Raw genomic sequence first — 20,808 nt, forward strand, 5'->3', positions numbered from 1 at the left:
GGGTCTAAAAGGAGAGAAATCCATTGAAGTGAATTTGCGGAAGCTATTTGTAAGTGTACAAGTCAATATTTGTGTCTACAACTGTATGGGAACATCCACATTGCCTCTATGTGCTCATATGAAGGGATACGGTGCACAAGCACTATGCCTCGTGCGGATGGAGTCGCAGAGAGCGGAAGTCATCATTATAAATAAAATGTTCAGTTCAAAGCGAATCGGGAAAACAATCATTTGTTCTCGAAGGGCACGGTAATGCTGAATCTAGTGCACGGGATAGAGCTTGTGCGGGTCTTCCGCGCGTATAATACTAAATATAAATTATGGATACATTATGCAGATTTAATCATGACAAGCTCTATTTCCTTGTTTTATTTCGCATGGAACCCTTTCGTTCATAAAGCCTAGTATCCAGATTGACAAACGATTACGCTAGCGTAAAAACTTTAATCTTTCCAGTGTGACCAAAAGTTTGAGAGTTCATCAGATTTAAGCGTGCTACGGTCGTACTGTCAATCAGCTGGGTTTGTTGACAAGCAGTTAAAATTCAAATTTCGTATTTGCGGGAAAGAGCCTTTAAAAGATATTATCAAAAACCCTGGCAAGACAAGTCTGCCGCTGTACAAAGAAATTAAAAAACAATTCAATTTAAATTTATCAGTTGTTTTTTTTAATTTACTGATAATTATTTGCTAATTTAAAGTTCATAGCTGCACTTTTATTGTGTTTTTTCGTAAATTCTGGACCTAAAAAACATTTTGCTCTGACAAGAGGCACCCCAGATAAAATTAATGTTATTTTGTCCTCACATGTAAACACCTGCAATCGACTTTTGTGAGTTTTTTGAGATTTTCCATCCATTTCTTATAATGTTCAGTGAGAAGCGCACGCCAAAAGATTAAATTTTTTAATCTTTTCGCTAGGGTTCACCCAAAGTTCATTTCCGCAGACTGGCAACGCTATGAAATTTTCTGGTATTTTTTTCGTCGATCAGGGGACCGACGTGAATAAAAGGCCCGACGAAAAGTGAACGCCAGCTGTTTGCCTCTCGCTCTCTCTCATGACTGCCGTACGGTTTTCGTCGATCTGGATACTAGGCTTTACCGCAAAGAAAGCAATTTAGGTACAGGATGGATATAGTGTTGGCTGGCGAAAGGTTATCAAGATTGGAAGGATCTGTTGAACTTATATAATATAAGTTGTATATTTACAACACATTCCGATTCAACATTAGGAGGAAAATGTGTTTGGAGATGAAACGTATATTTTTATACCCGTTACTCGTAGAGTAAAAGGGTATATTGTATTCGTGCAAAAGTATGTAACAGGTAGAAGGAAGCGTTTCCGACCCTATAAAGTATATATATTCTTGTTCAGGATCACTAGCCGAGTCGATCTAGCCATGTCCGTCTGTCTGTCCGTATGAACGCTGAGCTCTCGGAAACTATAAAAGCTAGAAGATTGGCATTTTGCATGTAGATTTAAGGAGTTCCTACGCAGCGCAAATTTGTTTCAAAATGGTGCCACGCCCCCTCTGACGCCCACAAGCCACAAGCAGTGGCCACAGTTTTGATGCTATTATGAAAATTTTAATTGATATGTATTTGTTTCGTCAATAAATATCGATTGGCCTAATAAAAGTTTGCCACGCCCTACATTTCCGCCTTGTTTCAGTTTAAAATATTCTCAATGTACTGTCAAACTAAGCACATAAGCTACTCAAAATATCAGAAAACTCTTGCTTGAACGAGTACTACCGGGAGAATAAAAGAATATTATTGAGTGGTGCAGAAGTTAAAACTTTAATCGCATTAAATCTAAGTCAAAAAGTTAAATTTATAAGTTTGAGTATAAATCATATATATTCCGGTGCTCATAGGTGTTCTGGAAATCGAGCGATTTACTGAGCATTTTGTTATTTCAAAACGACTTAATTACGATTTATATGTCTATATTACTGAAAACAACATAGATTTTGCGATGCATTTTGCCATTGCTTTTAAGGGCAGCTGTATGATATTGTTGTCTGATTTTGATAAAACTAAAAGCGTAATTCTGACATAGTAAATAATTACTATATATCAAAGGAATATTTTGCTAAATAGAAAAAATAGCAACATTTTTATTACATTTCTTGCAGCTTTTTTTATTATCAGCCACAAATCTTGTAATTTTTAGCAATTTTATCAACTTTATTTAAAAACAAGCATTTTTTTCAGTTTTTATTCTTTTTAGAAATTAATTGGACAAATAAATAATGGTTAACAAAGATATCGGAACTTGTATTTAACTCAGTGGATGGATTTTTAATAATAGGTGATTAGTATTAGTTTTTCTATATATATATATATGATATATGATATAATATATATATATACATATATACATATACATATTCAGAAAAACTAATACTAATCACCTAATATATATATATGTATAATTATCAATTTTTTTAACGCTCTTATGTACATGTGTAATGCTTTTAAGAGCCATTCCCAATATAGACTTTATGTGCATGAACGGACTAGTGGAAAGTTTCTAGCCCAGCTCCGCACCATAATGCCATAATGTTTCGGACAAATATTAAATAGGTTCGGTCTAATAGAATTAGATTGTTAATTTTCCAAAAAGGAAGTTGCCAAATTGGCAATCTTTAGTAGATAATTTTGCGTATTGCGGACTGCCGCACAACAGGAAATTTTGAGATTTGATATGGTCCAATGGGAAATTTAGATACGTGATATGTTTTTCGGTCCTTTTCGTTCGCTATCAAAATAAAAAAATTCTAAAAAGCCAGCTAATAGGTTTTGACTATTTCGTACCAACTAATGTGAGCACTTTTAAGTTAAACGAAGACTTTGTTAATACGTGTATTATACCTGTAGTATGGAGTATATCATAATCGGGCATTTAGAAATCGTGGTGGTTTGGTATTAGACTTTATTTTTAGTAACATTGGGCTAGGTGGTAAGGAGGGGGGTATTTTTATTGTCGGGTGTGTGTTTTGAAAAATGGGGTAATATTTTCTAGTTTACGAATAAACTAAAAAGTCAAAACATTACCTTTAAGTAAGTATGGGATTTTGCCGTTATGGAACGAATTTGTTAGCAAACGTTATAAGAACTGCAATACTCTTGCAGAGGCTATTCTAATTTCAGTCAAGCTTTTTCCGCAGTGGATTGCGCATTTCTACCCCTTTGGAACACGATCCAGACATGTCCGTCTGTCCGTTTCTACACAATCTAGCCCTTAGACTAAGGTCTTCCAGCTATTTGGATAAAACTTTGAAAAGTCTTCTTTCTGTTCCAATTTGAAACGGACAGCTTACCTCTTTCATACGAACAAAAATAAGGGAAACAAGAAAGGAAATCTAGCTTCGGGCGGAGCCGAAGATGATATACCCTTGCAGAGTATTCTGTAAATTATATTCTCCAAAATTACTAATATGATGCATTTTAACACACATAAAAAATCCCAACTTCCTAACATTAAAAACACCAAAGTTATGGCATTTCCAATCGTTCAGTTAGGATATAGTTGGCCGATCCTTATGAAATTTGGTAGGACGGGTTGATTGGCCAAAAATAAAACCCATAGAAAGAAACACCAAAGTTATGGCATTTTCGATCGTTCAGTTATATGGCAGCTATAGGATATAGTCGTCCGATCCCTGCCGTTCCGACTTATATACTGCGTGCAAAGGAAATAAGGGTATACAGGTATAATAAACGTATAAACAAAGTCTTCGTTTATTTAAAAGTGCTCACATTAGTTGGTATGGAATAGTCAAAACCTATTAGTTGGCTTTTTAGAATTTGTATACCCTTGCAGAGGGTATTATAATTACAGTCAAAAGTTTGAAACGCAGTGAAGAACACATTTCCGGCCCTATAAAGTATATATATTTATGAACAGCATCATTAGGAGAGTCGATCTAGCCATGTCCGTCTGTCCGTCCGTCTGTCCGTCTGTCCGTCCGTCCGTTTCTACGCAAACTAGTCCCTCAGTTTTAAAGCTATCTGCTTGAAACTTTCCCCAAAGTTGTCTTTCTATTGCCGGATCGGCCGACTATATCATATAGACGCAATAAAACTGAACGGTTGGAAATTTCATAACTTCGGTGTTTTTAAAGTTACAAAGATTGAATTTTTATACCCTTGCAGAGGGTATTATAATTTTGGTCAAAAGTGTGCAACGCAGTGAAGGAGACATCTCCGACCCTATAAAGTATATATATTCTTGATCAGGATCACCTCCTGAGTTGATATAGCCATGTCCGTCTGTCCGTCTGTCTGTTTCTACGCAAACTAGTCTCTCAGTTTTAAAGCTATCGAGTTCAAACTTTGCACACACCCTTCTTTCCTTTGCACGCAGTATATATGTCAGAAAGGCCGGGATCGGCCGACTATATCCTATAGCTGCCATATAACTGATTGATCGGAAATGCCATAACTTTGGTGTTTGTAAAGTTAGGAAGTTGGAATTTTCTATGGGTTTTATATTTGGCCAATCAATCCGACCTACCAAATTTCATAAGGATCGGCCGACTATATCTTATAGCTGCCATATAACTGAACGATTGGAAATGCTATAACTTTGGTGTTTTTAAAGTTAGGAAGTTGGGATTTTTTATGAGTATTAAGAACGAATCATATGAATAATTTTGGAGAATATAATTTACAGAGTATTCTGGAAGGGTATATAAACTTCGGCACCGCCCGAAGTTAGCTTTCCTTTCTTGTTTATTGATTTTTTTTGGCCAAACAATATAATTTACAGAATATTCTGCAAGGGTATATCAACTTCGGCTCCGCCCGAAGTTAGCTTTTCTTTCTTGTTAATTTTTTTTTTGTTCTTTGGGATTTAGTAAAATTTAAATATTATCGAATTACGGTTTTAATTAAATTAAAATCGGACAACAATATCATATAGCTGCCATAAAAACGATGGCAAAATGCAGCACAAAGTCGACTCAGCAGAGAAATCGAAATGTAGTCGTTTTGTAATAACTTCAAGGGTATATAAACTTCGGCTTGCCGAAGTTTGCTTCCTTTCTTGTTTTTATTGTTTTTTGGGAATTTTTAATATATAAAGTTCATGGAATTACGGTTTTAATTAAAATCAGACATCTATATCTTATAGCTCACACAGGAAAATGGAAAAATTACTTGGGAGGACAAAATAACATTAATACGATCTGCGGAGTCCCAGAATTGTAGGATTTGTCAAATAAAAAACATTTAAATGCAACCATTATAAAAAGAGCGTGGGAGAAAATAGCCTGGGAAATGGATAAAGATAGTAAAGTCTAGTTCTCAGATTCGCTAGCGTAAAAACTTTAATCTTTCCAGTGTGACTGTTTTTTTTTGGAGAGTTAAAGAATTAAAGCTTAGTACTCAGAGCGAAAAACGAGTAAGCTAGCGTAAAAACTTTAATCTTTCAAGTGTGACTGCATTTTTGAGAGTTCATCAGAATTACCCGTGCTACGATCGTACTGTGAATCAGCTGTGTTTGTTGACAAGCAGTTAAAATTCTAAAATCATATTTGCGGGAAAGAGCCTTTAAAAGATATTATCCACTACCTTGGCAAGACAAGTCTGAGGCTGTACAAAGAAATTAAAAAACAGTACAATTTCCATTTAACAGTGATTATTTCTTTAATTTACTGAAAATTATTTGCTAATTTAAAGTTCATAGCTGCACTTAATTCTAACAGGCGATTTTTCTAAGTTTTTTATTGTGTTTTTTCGTACATTTTTGACCTAAGAAACACTTTGCTCGGACAAGAGGCTCTCCATTGTCTTCTCCGGTGGGACTCCTCCAGCATTTCCACTTTTCCGTCGCCTGCATTTCAGATGGTTTTATAGCTGTCCCGCAGCGACTTCCACGCCAGCTTGCAACTATTATCTAAACATAAATATTATATATGTCCACATTAACAAATATTTAATAATGTACAATTATGACTTACCATCTTTATCCATTTCCCAAACTAATTCCACATACGCTTTTTTTATAATGGTTGCATTAAAATGTTTTTTATTTGACAAGCCTCACAATTCTGGGTGAGACTCCACAGATCGTATTAATGTTTGTCCTCACAAGTAAACTCCTGAAATCGACTTTTGCAGGTTTTTTGATTTTTTGCCTCTATTTTTTAAAATGTTCAGTGAGAGCACGTCGAAAGATTACATTTTGTATTCTTTTCGCTAGGGTTCACCCAAAGTTCATTTCAGCAGACTGGCAACGCTATGAAATTTTCTGGTATTTTTTTCGTCGCATTTTGCCATTGTTTCTATGGCAGCTATATGATATTGTTGTCCGATTTTAATTAAATTAAAACCGTAACTCCATAATATTTAAATATTACCAAGTCTCAAAGAACAACAAAAAATAATTAAAAACAAGAAAGTAATAATTTTTCCGATTGTTCCCCTGGGAGCTATATGATACAGTCGCCCGATCCGGCCCTTTCCGACTTATATACTACCTGCAATAGAAAGACAACTTTTGGGAAAGTTTCAAGCAGATAGCTTAAAAACTGAGGGACTAGTTTTGGTAAAAACGGACAGACGAACGGAAGGGCAGATCAACTCTCCTGGTGATGCTGATCAAGAATATATATACTTTATAGGGTCGGAAATGTCTCCTTCACTGCGTTGCAAACTTTTGACTGAAATTTGTATACCCTCCGCAAGGGTATAAAAATGGACGGAAAACTCCAACAAAAAACCCAGTAAAATCGCATGCAAGAACTTAGTGAAGCCAAGGTAGTTGAGAATATCTTTTAAAGGCTCTTTCCCGCAAATAACATTTTGGAATTTTAACTGCTTGTAAACAAACGCAGCTGATTACCAATACGACCGTAGCATGCTTAACTCTGATGAACTCTCAAAAATGGAAAAACTGGAAAGATTAAAGTTTTTCTGAGTACTATGATTTACGAACAGATTTCGTCGATCTGAGTACTAGGCTTTAATATTTTCGCAAGGGCCTGACGAACGCTCAGCCAAAGTTCATTTCAGCAGACAGGCTGAGTAAAGAGCCTGACGAAACGTTTTCTTTTGGCTCTCGTTCTCTCTCATAGCTGACGAACAGATTTCGTAGATCTGAGTACTAGGCTTAGATACAGAAGCTCCCCTTTGTCCTCAAAAAATACAAACTAATTATTTGGGACGAATGTAAAGGTGGATAATATAACTTGGCCCACCGTTGAATTTTAGCTTGGTAATTTAAAAAATCTGGCAAACCATTTTTACAGGGACCGCCGTTATGCCGATATGCCGCCTCCTGAAAAAGATCCAACGAATGGGAAGGAACACTCTGACTTGGAGATGATTAAACAACTTCAGCTAATACGAAGAAGATTACTTAGTCAGGTGAGCACATTAGCCATAAGCACCCTTATGAAAATGTTTTAAATAGTTGAGAATAAAGACCGAAAAAATGTAACATTTTTTCTAAACAGTTACCATTTTTTTGCACTCATCAAAACTAAATTTCTTGAAGTACATATGTGGGATTTGTTTCTAAAAAATTTTTTTTTTTTCGTATAAAAAAATACAAACTTTTACACCTATATATATTTCAGATATATCTAATTCTTCGAATATAAAACTTGAATGCTCAAACTAATATGATTTTTAAACAACTAAATAACATGAACTATAATACGCAATCGACTAACATATGTATTTTATATATTAAACATTTTGTTACTATTTTATTTTTCAAAACATTTTACAATTTTGATCAGAAGCTTGTAACCCCGTGAAGGTGACATTTTCGCCCCTTTACGCAAACTAGGCTTTCAGTTTTAAAGCTAGTTCCAAAAGTCTTTTACCTATTGCAGGTATATACATAATTCGGAAAATAGAACAACCGGAAAAATAAATAAAATGAAATAAAAATACTATATAACTTCGTTGTTTTAGAGATTTTCTTACAATTTCAAAACTACGGTTTTAATTTTATAAAAATTCGAAGTCTATATCAAATAGCTGTCAAAGAATATGGAGTTCGATTTCCTTTCGATCGTTCCTATGACAGTTGGCGTACACATGTTGTAGGACGACTGTGAAAGTTTCAGATCGCTAGCTTTTAAAATGAGCTATCAAACGGTATTGAAACAGACGGACATGGCTATATCGACTGCCCTATTGATCCTGATCAAGAATATATATACTTTATATGGTCGGAAACGTCTCCTTCACTGCGTTACAAACTTCTGACCAAAATTATAATACCCTCTGCAAGGGTATAAAAAGTGAAAATAATAATTCGTCTCCATAAGCCTAAAAAAAATCTGACAACAATGTCATATAACTGCCATAAAAACGATGATAAAATGCAGCGCCAAATCGACATAGCTTCATTGTTTTTAGTAATATGGGCGTAGAAATCGAAATGTCGTCGTTTTGTAATAACTGCAAGGGCATATAAACTTCGGCTTGCCGAAGTTTGCTTTCTTTCTTGTTGGTTATTAAAAATCTAATCAATGTATTAAACAAATTGTTTTAAGCTTTAATTCATTTTCCCAGTAATACTGATCACAAGAATGCATATTCTTTTTAGGGGCGTGTCCTCTCTGATGATATAGGGTACAAAAATGTTTAATGCTCCCTTAGCACTTGCTGTTCGTTCGTAACCTGTGCACATAAACTAACGTAAAATAATGGAAAGGGCCATTAGAGGTTTCGACTAAGCTTTCTTGAATAAGGCTGAAAAATATCAAGACCATGGTTAGGACTCAGCTTTATGGGGAGGCCAGGCCATCGCAAACGAGGGCCAAAGTGAGTCAAGGAAGAAAGTACAAGCCAGTGGAAAGAAAAGCTTATTGTTTGAGTCGTGAATGGAGAGAACAATACAAAGGCTATTCAAACCTGCACAAATGATGAAAGAAGCACTAAATAGAACTTACATACAAAGCGTCACAGTAAAGCATAAAAGAATAATAAAAGCTTATACTGGCGTTGGGGAAAATCAAATAAAAAAAAGATAATATAAAAAAATACAAACATAAAATGTATTGTAAAAGATATCAATGTTCGTTTGCCACACATTTGTTTAAATATAAATATAAAATAAAAACGTAATACCTTTTTCCAAAAGTTAGACTGCATTCAAGAATGTTCTGAATGCTTCATTGAAAACTGTGAATTCTTTCCGGGCTACGTGACTACTTACTTTAATTTGTACATGGTAATTCGTCAAATGCTATCTTATACCTGATACGTGACCTTTTCACTGTCCTTGGTTCAAAGAAATATACATCGAAATCAGGGACAGTTTTTTTTAAGTCTTGTTAAATTAAAGCACAATTAAAATTAACGAAAATAAAGAAGTTTGCGATTTAACTATAATTACACATTTTTATTTGAAAATATTTTTCATTTTTTCATTTTCCTATGGGAGCTATATGATATAGATGTCCGATTTTAATTTATATACAACAATATTCTAATAAATAGAAAAGCAGCAAAATAATATTTGTTTTAACTAAGGGACTAGATTGCGTAGAAACGAACGGATCGATGGAAATGTCTCCTTCACTACGTTGCAAACTTTTGACTGAAATTATAATACCCTCTGCAAGGGTATAACAAGACTTGTCTTCACAGGGTCAATAAAGTTCTGTCCAAACATTTGACCAATATTGTAAACCCTAACAAATGTATACACTTAGTTTCTACAATACTAACTGAAAAGGGATGAACTATATTTGATTTTTCAACAACACTTTTTTGTTTGAACTTTAAACCCTTTTTCTAAACCGTTATTCATTTCCTGTATGTTGATATGTTTTGACCATCAAATATATTTGGGCCTATCATGCTTATGATTTTCCACCACCCAGTTTGAGTGTACTTATTACTCACCGGGGAATTATTCAAAGCGTTGAGTAACGATGAGGTAGCAGAGTTTTAGCTCTAGCTGTCAATGAATAAGCAACTTTTGCGGAGTTCAGGTTCAGGCTCCGGCTTTACTAAGCTAATCGGCTTGGAATCACGCTAATGTGATGTTTATCTGTCCAATACTTTGCTCAAAAAATGGGGATGATTAACGATGATGATGGGCTGATTGTTATTGTCAATGCGCAAAAGATCTAATAAAATCTGAACTTTCCGGTTCTAGTTTGCTTTCTGGGGTAGTTGTTATCATTATATGCTTAAAATAAAGACAATCACACCGTCGCCGCAATATATAATCCCAGCGAAAGATACTATCAATATAGCCTAGAAGTTCAAAAGGTTTTCATTAAAAGCATATTTTCACACATAGGATAAGCATTTAACAACTTTTTTTATTATGGAAGTTAACTGCCCTGAATCACTTAAAAATACATACAGTCTAAATGAAAAGAAATTCTTTGAACAACGAATTAAGCTGTTCGACCATTTTGCTATTATGCGGCAATCACTTGAATATTTTTAATCAGAATCGCAGGGCTAGTCGGTATGGACTAGTTTCCCTTCCCCTTAATATTTTTTGTTGTTGTATGGAATTTGGTAATATTAAAACAATATGGAATTACGGTCTTAATTAAATTAAAATCGGACATCTATTTCATATAGCTTCCATAAAAAAATGAAAAAAAAACAAGAAAGGAAAGCTAACTTCGGGCGGAGCCGAAGTTGATATACCCTTGCAGAATACTCTGTAAATTATATTCTCCAAAATTATTCATATGATGCATTCTTAATACTCATCAAAAATCCCAACTTCCTAACTTTAAAAACACCGAAGTTATGGCATTTCCAATCGTTAAGTTATATGCCAGCTATAGGATATAGTCGGCCGATCCTTATGAAATTTGATAGGTCGGATTGATTGGCTAAAAATAAAACCCATAGAAAATCCCAACTTCCTAACTTAACAAACACCAAAGTTATGGCATTTCCGATCGTTCAGTTATATGGCAGCTATAAGATATAGTCGGCCGATTCTCATGAAATTCGGTAGGTCAGATTGATTGGCCAAAAATAAAACCTATAGAAAATCTCAACTTCCTAACTTTACAAACGCCAAAGTTATGGCATTTCCGATCGTTCAGTTATATGACAGCTATAGGATATAGTCGTCCGATCCCGGCCGTTCCGACTTATATACTGCGTGCAAAGGAAAGAAGGGTGTGTGCAAAGTTTCAATTCGATATCTTTAAAACTGAGAGACTAGTTCGCGTAGAAACAGACAGACGGACAGACAGACGGACAGACAGACGGACAGACAGACGGACAGACAGACGGACAGACGGACATGGCTATATCAACTCAGGAGGTGATCCTGATCAAGAATATATATACTTTATAGGGTCGGAGATGTCTCCTTCACTGCGTTGCACACTTTTGACCAAAATTATAATACCCTCTGCAAGGGTATAAAAATGTTTAATGTATTTTGCTGCTTTTTGATTTATCCAAGTATTCCTTTGAGGTATAGTAATTATTTACTATATCAGAATTACGCTTTTTAGTTTTGTCAAAATCGTGCAACAATATCATACAGCTGCCATAGAAACGATGACAAATTGCAGCGCAAAATTGTCATAGCTTCATTGTTTTTAGTAATATAGGCATAGAAATCGAAATGTAGTCGATTTGTAAAAACGGCAAGGGTATATAAACTTTGCTTTCTTGTTTTAATTTTTTTTTCCGATTGTTCCTATGGAAGCTATATGATATAGTCGACTTATATATCGGAAACTTTTGACTGTAATTATAATACCCTCTGCAAGCGTATAAAAACAGATATTGACTCTTAAGTAAAACTAGGCGCATCCGTATGGGAACATAAGACATTCTTTCCGCCTTTTGGCAGGGCAATGGGCAGCCCATCGATAAAATAAAAAAGCCCACACAAGCATTTCAAGATACGAGCTGACCTAAATCACTTGCGCGAAGACAATGAACATTTTACAGCAATATTTATGAATTTTATGACATTTATGGATGAGTTCAACATTTCGGTGTTGTCATCTTTATAAAATATGAAGTGGCTGATCAATTTATACATGAGATTTTCTGCCTTTTCTTCGCCCACACTATGAATCGGTTCATAGATTGAACAGCAAAAGGGATGAGTTGAATATGGATATATAAATAAGTTTTTATATAGGTTTTGAACGTGCAATGATGTATATGAATCATTGGGACAGTATATTGTTCATTTTTTTGTGAGTTTTTCTATATTTATATGTGTTGATTTACCCCATTTACTGGTGTTCTTGGGCACGGGAGTTATCAATCATTTATTTTCTTTCCGAGATCGAAACGATCTTAAGTCGAAAAGTTCGCACTTCCAGCATACAACATTTGTAAAGATGACAAGGATTTTTAAAGAAGATTGTCATACAAAAGGTTTAAATGGAGCAAAATATTTCAACGCATACTCTTATAACTGAATCTTTTCAAAACAACAGAGGACTCCTATAGATCTTCGGAGTATTTAATGTGGTGCACACAGAATAGAGTTTGCAAGGGATGTGTTATATCTGATTATACAGACTCTGATGTGCTTCGTTTTTACTGCCGAATGATTTTCTGTTTCTGTTTTCATTCATAAATTTCGCTTTTAAAAATAGAAATCTGTCTTTCCTTCCTATTTCTATTCCCCTGTATTACCACTCCCTAGCTCTGCGCCTGCATTTTTGTGCACCTACTTCTCTTTCCTTTTCCCCTCTGTTGTCAAGCTCATATAGCGATGAGGTTGTCATGGTATGATGTTGCAGTGGCTTTGCAAGGTTAGCACGATTTGATTAATGTTAGAATATTTTCAGAAAATTTTGCAAAACGTATTTCCGGTGTGATTCGGAATTGTACCATGCATATACGTATGTATTTATAATACATATAATAATGCATTGGAATAGTGATAGGAAACCTAATATAAAGTTCACAGATATTGATGCTGCATTACCTTTATAATACACTTTAAACGGTTAATCTAAAAATAACCAAAACTGACGACTTAATGTTGAACCAAACCAAAACTAAGATAAATTTTGTCAGTATAGAGTGACTTTTTATACCCTTGCAGAGCGTTATATAATTTCAGTCAAAAGTTTGCAACGCAGTGAAGGAGACATTTCCGACAATATGAAGTATATATATTCTTGATCAGCATGACCTATGTATAATGAGACGCCATCTTGCGTTAAGGTATTTTTAATCGTTATTAATTACGTTAAACTTATTTTTGTAATAACTACTGAAATAATTGTGTGATTGCTATAAGTATAATATTTGGCTTTTAAATTATCCGAATTAGTACAAAAGTTTTAATTATGAAAAACTTTAATCGCGCCACTCTTAAGCCCTTTAAACTATTTCTCAATGATATGTCATTGTCATGAAAATATATTTAGTGGATTTAGAAATACGCGGATACGTTTTGTTGTGTAGAAAATTTCTAAAAGTTGGAAATTAGCACTTCCCTTTTTCGGACATTGATATGCATAAAACCGAGGAACATCTTTTCCTAAAATTAATTTTCATTTACAGAGGGTATCAAATTTGTTTATACTTAAAATAAGCAGGAAGTTTATTTGCTCTTTTAAAAAGCTTCCGGTGTCAATTCAAATCATCCCAATCCCATATTTAGGAATTATCTAACGACAATATGCAGTAAATGACATTTTTGTGTTAAAGTTTAGAGCGTGGTATTCAGGTTATTTTTAGTTCAGTTGTAACAGAAACTATTTTCACATGTATTGGCTTTTGAATTTGAGGTATACCGGCAAGGATATCAAAAAATCAGTTTCATGAAGTAAAATTTAATTCATGTTCTTCGTGTAACTTTTCTCACTTCATTACGGCGCCTTATAAGTATGGATATCTACCTATAGGGTGGTGAGTAAGGGTCGCATAGGAAAATGAGATACGCGTGCGGCATGTGTGTGGTTGTGACGATCTGTTTTAAGATGATGGGTGAATGCTGATTCTTAGGGGAATAGCTGGAATATGTGTTTTCATTTCACATTCTCGTTCGTATCGCGCACTTTCAGCACGTATGTACACTTTAAAAAAAAAATTCCTTTTAAAATGTGGTTTCTTATTATTGTACCATTATATACAAATCTCACATGTTTTTTGCTCTTAATTATTTTTTAGCTGGAGAGAGTTTTTGGAAGAAGCGGAAATGCTACTGCATTATGGAATTGTATAAAATACTTTTCCAAAGTTAGTTAGTCTAGGTCAGTCTTATCCAAATAGCTACAAAACTAAAATGGACGGACCGCCGGATAGTCGAACATGGCTAAATCGAATCGTCTGATGATTCTGATCAAGAATATATATACTTTGACTGAAAATATAATATCCTCTGCAAGGGTATTATTATACCCTTGCAGAGGGTATTATAATTTTGGTCAAAAGTGTGCAACGCAGTGAGGGAGACATCTCCGACCCTATAAAGTATATATATTCTTGATCAGGATCGCGTCCTGAGTTGATATAAGCATGTCCGTCTGTCCGCTTTCCTTTCTTATTAATCTTTTTTTTGTTCTTTGCGATTTAGTAATATTTAAATACCATTGAATTCGGTTTTGTTTAAATTAAAATCGGACGATGGCAAAATGCAACTTTTAGTAATATAGGCATAGAATTCAAAATTTAATCGGTTTGAAATAACGGCAAGTTTGCTTCCTTTTTTGTTTAAAACAAACTAACTCCCAAACGCGAATCCTTAGAGAAAAATGGGTTTTGTACAAAAAGTTGCGTAATCGTAAAAGATATGTGACCATATCTTTTTTCAAAATTCTGCTCTAGTCTAACAAACATTAGTGCAAATGTTGAGAGGTCTGCTTATATTTTTGGAGCCTAGAGCCTAAATTGTTGATTTTTGAATAAAAGTGCTGTGATATAAAAACAATTTAAAATGTTATTCCAATTTGGTTGGCTTCTGCGTTGAATTAAAAAGCGAGCGCCCCTTATAAATTTGTTTTTTTTTAATGTAGATTTAGCAGGCTCGGATATATGCGCAACCACAGTGCAGTGATTTTATGACACAACGGAAAACGTTTGGATGTTTGTTACTAAACACACCCTGGGCAAATGGTTTTTACATCAAAAATAAATAAGTAAAGTTTTAATGACAAGATTATGAAAAGAATTGCTATTAGCAAAGCCAAGTGCTTGGAGCCAGATAGTCCGACCAACAATTATAATTAACCGCCTCATGTCAATCCTTCAAAAGTCTGTTATATCCTTCAGCACAAGGCAGCCTATGTTCCTTCTAACATCGTAAGAGGGGGCTTTGAATAGGGTTGACGTTCATTCCCTGTGCGCAGCTAATGACTCCTGAAATAGCAAATAAATCTGTGGTGAAGTGCGTGCATGTGCTATGCAATTAGTTTAAACAAGGTGTCCAGTGAGGGGTTGTACGCTTGTGTACGACACTCAGGTAAGAAATCGAGATGTACGGGAAAGTTTTATCATACAAAAACCTGTTGGGTAAGAATTTAATGTTTATATGGAGTTTTTATATTTTAAAATGGAGATATGAGAAAAGGTCAATATTTAATTATTATTATTTTTAATAGCATGGCTTTCTAGATTTTTATTTGAAGCTCCAAAATATAATGTATATATATTTATATATTTAAGATCAAGATCCATAGCCGAGTCGATCTAGCCATGTCTGTCTGTTCGTCGGGTTGAAAGTCGAGATCTCGGGATAGAAATTTTTAAGGATAAACCTACTTTTAAAACAAGAGAGAACGCTATAGTCGGGTGCCCCGACTATCAGATACCCGTTACTCAGGTAAAGGGAGTGCGAGGGAGATGGAGATAACAATTTTGATCACGCATAACTTTTTAACGAATGGTCCGATTTGAAAAATTTCTTCAACATTTCGATAGGTATTGATAAACACAATAAAACTGCATTTTTACTTTTCCGAAATATTTAAATTTTTAAAATCGTATATAAGCGATTGTGGGCGTTAAAGGGGGCGTGGCACCTTTTTGAAACAAACTTGCGCTGCATAGGAACTCCTAGAATCTGCATGCAAAATGGCAATCTTCTAGCTTTTATAGTTTCCGAGATCTCAGCGTTCATACGGACAGACAGACAGACGGACAGACAGACGGACAGACGGACAGACAGACGGACAGACGGACATGGCTATATCGACTCGGCTAGTGACCCTGATCAAGAATATATATACTTTATAGGGTCGGAAACGCTTCCTTCTAGCTGTTACATACTTTTGCACGAATACAATATACCCTTTTACTCTACGAGTAACGGGTATAAAAACCCGCACAAGACCGTCCGAAAAAAAAGTATTTTATTGGAAAATATATTGACGAAAACGTCAATATAGACACTCCTGCAGGAGCAAATCATTTATTTGTTTTAAAATTACAGTATAGTCTAATCAAAAACCGATTAATATTATTTTTCTGTCACTATTTAAGTAGAAGGAGTCAGTCGTAAGGTCCTACCAAGCTGTCAATGTATGATGAAAACAATTTTTTTGAGATTGGCCTGACATTGCTCTGGCGCGGGCTATTGCTATTAAAATTCATTGGCACGCTCCGTGTGTCGACTGCCAACAAAGCTTAATCTGATGAGAAGTGAAGCAACCGCAGTACCGCAGTACCGCAACCACCAGCTGAGACATTCAACCGCGTAGTTATCGAATCCGAATTCCCAAGCGACTGCTCCTGTCGCCGAAAGCTGTAACAAAAACCGTTAATATTCCAATAACACAAGGTACACCATTGAAGAGCAATAGAGGAGGCCGGTGGCACAGAGGCTGCAAATTACACAGATGACACGCTGTGTCATCGCTTCATTGACTGACTCTTTAGTCCTAGAACATGACTGTGAAAAAAGTTTCCTGTGCGTTGAGCTTTTGCTTATTGAATAATTTCGCATTGTCGTACACATCTCGCCGCTTTGTTGCTGGTGGAAAGGTTTCACAAGTGCTTTTGCAGGGGGCTTTCCTAACAATTCTTTTTTCGGATAGCACTAACGGAAAATCAATAATTCTTTCTTAAAAAAAGCCATCTGAAATCCGATGAGGAGATAAGATGAAAACAAATATTTAAAATTAAGCCCCACGGGAAAACAAATTATACCCACCGGGTGGTTGTCTGTCCTTCTTTTAAAGATTATAACTTTTTTAAAGAATTGATTATAATTGCTATCATGGCTTGCGAACTCATTGAATGAACTGGAAGCGAAATAAAATATTAAAATGTTATGCAAAAGCGATTATTCTGATTCTCATTTTTTGACGCCATTTTGCCAAAATGCCGTGAAATTTAATTGAAATTCAACTCAATTATAATAATAAACTGCTCTTTTATGTCGCTGCCATTAATCTACGTTTTCGTACTTGCTGGTTTTGGTTGAACTTTGTACAGTATGTCCCGACTTTGCTGAGCTATTCTGCAAAGCACAAGCCGAGAGTCATGCATTTATCGTACACCTAACAGTCCATCTAATCTCTTCAACATTTGAGTTTGGTTTATTTTTATACCAGAGTGTATTATAATATCAGTCAAAAGTTTGCAACGCACTGAAGGAGACATTTCCAACACTATAAAGTATTCATGATCATATAAATGGCATACGAATCGAAATGTTGTCGTTTTGTATTAACTGTAAGGATTTATAAACTTTGGGTATTATAATTTCAGTCAAAACTTTACAACGCAGTGAAGGATACATTTCCGACCCTATAAAGTATATATATTCTTGATCAGCATCACCAGGGGCGTCCGTCCGTCCCTCCGTCCGTCTGTCCGTCTGTTTCCACGCAAACTAGTCCCTTGCTTAACTTTCCCAAAAGTTGTCTTTTAATTGCAGGTAGTATATATGTCGGAACGAGCCGGATCGGACAACTATACCATATGGCTCCCATAGGAACAATCGAAAAAAAAAATTTCTTAAATATACATTTTTAATTTTTTTTTTGTTCTTTGGGATTTGGTAATATTTAAATACAATGGAATTACGATTTGAATTAAATTAAAATCGGACATCTATTTCATATGGCTCCCATAAGAAAATCAAAAAATTCAAATTAAAAAAACAATTATTTTGCTGTTTTTCTATTTATAAAAATGTTTCTTTGGGATATAGTAATTATTTATATCTATACTATATCGGAATTACCCTTTTAGTTTTGTCAAAATCGGACAACAATATCATATAGCAGCCATAGAATTATTGGCAAAATGCAGACCAAAATCGACATAGCTTCATTGTTTTTAGTAATATAGGCATAGAAATCGATGTGTAGTCGTTTTGGAATAACTGCAAGGGTATATAAATACAAAGTGTATTTTGGTTATCTTGTCTTCTTTCTATAGCCGCCTTAGAAACATCCGAACAGAAATGTAATTATTAATTTTATAGAAATAGGACTACCGTATCATATCGTATTTTCGACACAACGACTAAGATATCCAAACTGCCGATGTTACCTCCCAAGCCTTTTAAAATTTAGATTGCCGCCACACCTGTGCTTTTCGCTGTGTTTTAGTCAACGGACCTTACGTAAGAAATGGCAAGCGAATAAAACTTGAACGCTTGTCTGGATGGCTCTTATAATAGCACATGGGAAGGGAGTGTACTCTAAGCAGGGTGATGCAACTGCACGTGCGGGTCATTGAATGGTTTGGGAACACAAATAAATGAATTGTACTTTCTGGGGAGGAACGCCTGTGGAAGTGGCGAAGCCGGTGCGCCCGCTGCAAAGACCGCCACTCAACTTCTGGCTTTATTCTAATTACGAGTACAAGCCGCTACAAAAACAACCCTTGGCCCACCCGCGCGGCTAATGTCAAGTGCAAATGTCTTGGTCAAAGCAAAGGTCGCGATATGTGGGAGAAGAGATTGTAGGTCGGCAAGCCAGAGAACAGCTTTCATTCTTCAATAGCAGCGTATTTCATCTTGGACCGCCCATCGTTTGCTGGGTAATTGTTTTTTCTTTCTTTTCACGACAATTTGTAACTTTGTTCCACCTCAGAGTCCCTTTCCTTCCAACAGCCTCCTACATACCGAGTCCTGCATCCTGAGTCGGCGTCAATTCAATTACGAGTTATTTAATGTTCGCACTGCAAACGGGATACGCACGGAGCTTTCACATGTCGTCCGCACATCCCCACACTGTTACTTTGGGCCAGGAAATTTAGAAATAGATTGGGGAAATTGAAATTTGAATTGAAAACATGATTTTTAGAAATTATTATAGCTGCGTTTTAAGGCGTAAAAGCCCTCACAACAAGCCGTTGTAAAAGTTTAAGAAGAGCTTTTGCTTTTTTTGTTCGTCCAATTGCATTGATAAATATTTGATTCTCTATTGTGACATTCACATATGTAGTTAGCTGTCCCAATCTTATGACCACCCATAACCCACAATGAGAATAAAGCGCTCATTTAAGCCAGAAAACAATGGTGGCACTAATGATGGGAAAATGCCAGGCAGATACAGTCCCGCCTAGAAGGAGATGATTAAATCTCTGACAACAAAAGACAAAATAGCATTCAAATTAGAAGCTCATTGTCGATGTTTTGTTGCCAAAGTAGCGCCACAGTCAATGTATTGGGACATTCAGCCCCATTGTTCCTGCCAAACAATGGGGTTACAAATGAAGAGCTGGGATGTATTAAAATAGGCTGAAGACTACGGAAGTGCCGTAGATCGAAAGCCTGGACGGGGGCTTTGACTAAGGACGTGGCAAAAGCGATACGGTTTGTCAACAATTTGAACCAAGTTCAACAGCCACCCCACTAATAATATGGATTATAACGATCATCAATCGACGTCATCAATCTTCATCCATTAAACATTGGACATGGTCGGAACACAAGCTCGGCTGGCATGATTCGGCACCCCCAGCCCCCAATCACTCCATCTTATTTTAAACCCTATTCCGGTGTGGACAAACGAATTAAACGTTATTTTCCGAAAAGACAAAATTTGATTAGTCTAGTCTCTTTTCGGTGTTAGTTTTTTTAGTGGACGCGGTAAAAGGGGTAGTCAAACCTTGAATTGAACTTGGGAATCTTAAAAGTCCACAAATCTATAAATAATCAAGGTAATAATTTTAGCAGAGATCTCTATATACAGGGGAAATTCAGATAATTAATAACTATTTCTAAACAAGAAATTTGTATATGATACTAACTCTCGTTCGATATACTTAAATTTGGTCTTTGGATTTAAATGGTTTATTTAAAAAAATTTATAAATTTGTTTAACCATTGAAACCAGAAAAAAACCTTATATAAAAGTAACACAGTCCAACAAAATTTTAGAAAATCCCGGACAAAAAAACTGGACCCACTTTTTCTTATGCAATTTTTTGCGCTGCATCCAAATTTCGGGAACGAATAATCGTATTTAAAAAACTAAAAAAGAATTTTAAAGGTTAGGATGTGCACTTTAAGGTAAAATTGGTGCTAATGTTCAAAAAAATTTATTATCGAATATATAGCTTGTTGAAATATGCCAAAAACGTCAATTTTTACACTTCACAGAATATCCCAGAAACTGTGGGTGCTGGAGCGATTTTGGCACCGGATTTGGATTCAGCGCGAAAAATTTTATAAGAAAAAGTGTGTCCAGTTCTTGGGTCTAAAAATTGTTGGCCTGTGTAATTAGATAAGACCAGCGTTTCTCAAAAACGTCGTGTCGTGTAAAATATTGTTTCGATACCATATGTTTTAACTAAGTCCCTTAGAAATTTTGCGATTTTGGTCCGTTACAGTAGGCCTGGCAAACTTGCGCTTTCATAGTTCTCAACTTTCATAGGGAGACAATCGGACGTGGCTGGATCGACTCTTCTATTGATC

At 35.4% G+C, this 20,808-nt stretch overlaps 1 protein-coding gene across 1 annotated transcript in view; it reads left to right on the forward strand.

Moving 5' to 3' along the window:
- Positions 1–20,808, forward strand: part of LOC108048081 (transcription factor Sox-5) — a 74,872-nt gene that overhangs the window by 32,044 nt on the left and 22,020 nt on the right. The window contains exon 3 of the mRNA XM_044460636.1: positions 7,259–7,376. Within this exon, the coding sequence (XP_044316571.1) occupies positions 7,278–7,376 (99 nt within the window). The 5' untranslated portion in view covers positions 7,259–7,277. The remainder of the gene's footprint in view (positions 1–7,258; positions 7,377–20,808) is intronic.

The sequence above is a fragment of the Drosophila rhopaloa genome, unplaced genomic scaffold (assembly GCF_018152115.1).
Source record: "Drosophila rhopaloa isolate 14029-0021.01 unplaced genomic scaffold, ASM1815211v1 contig_203, whole genome shotgun sequence".
NCBI classification, from domain to species: Eukaryota; Metazoa; Arthropoda; class Insecta; order Diptera; family Drosophilidae; genus Drosophila; species Drosophila rhopaloa.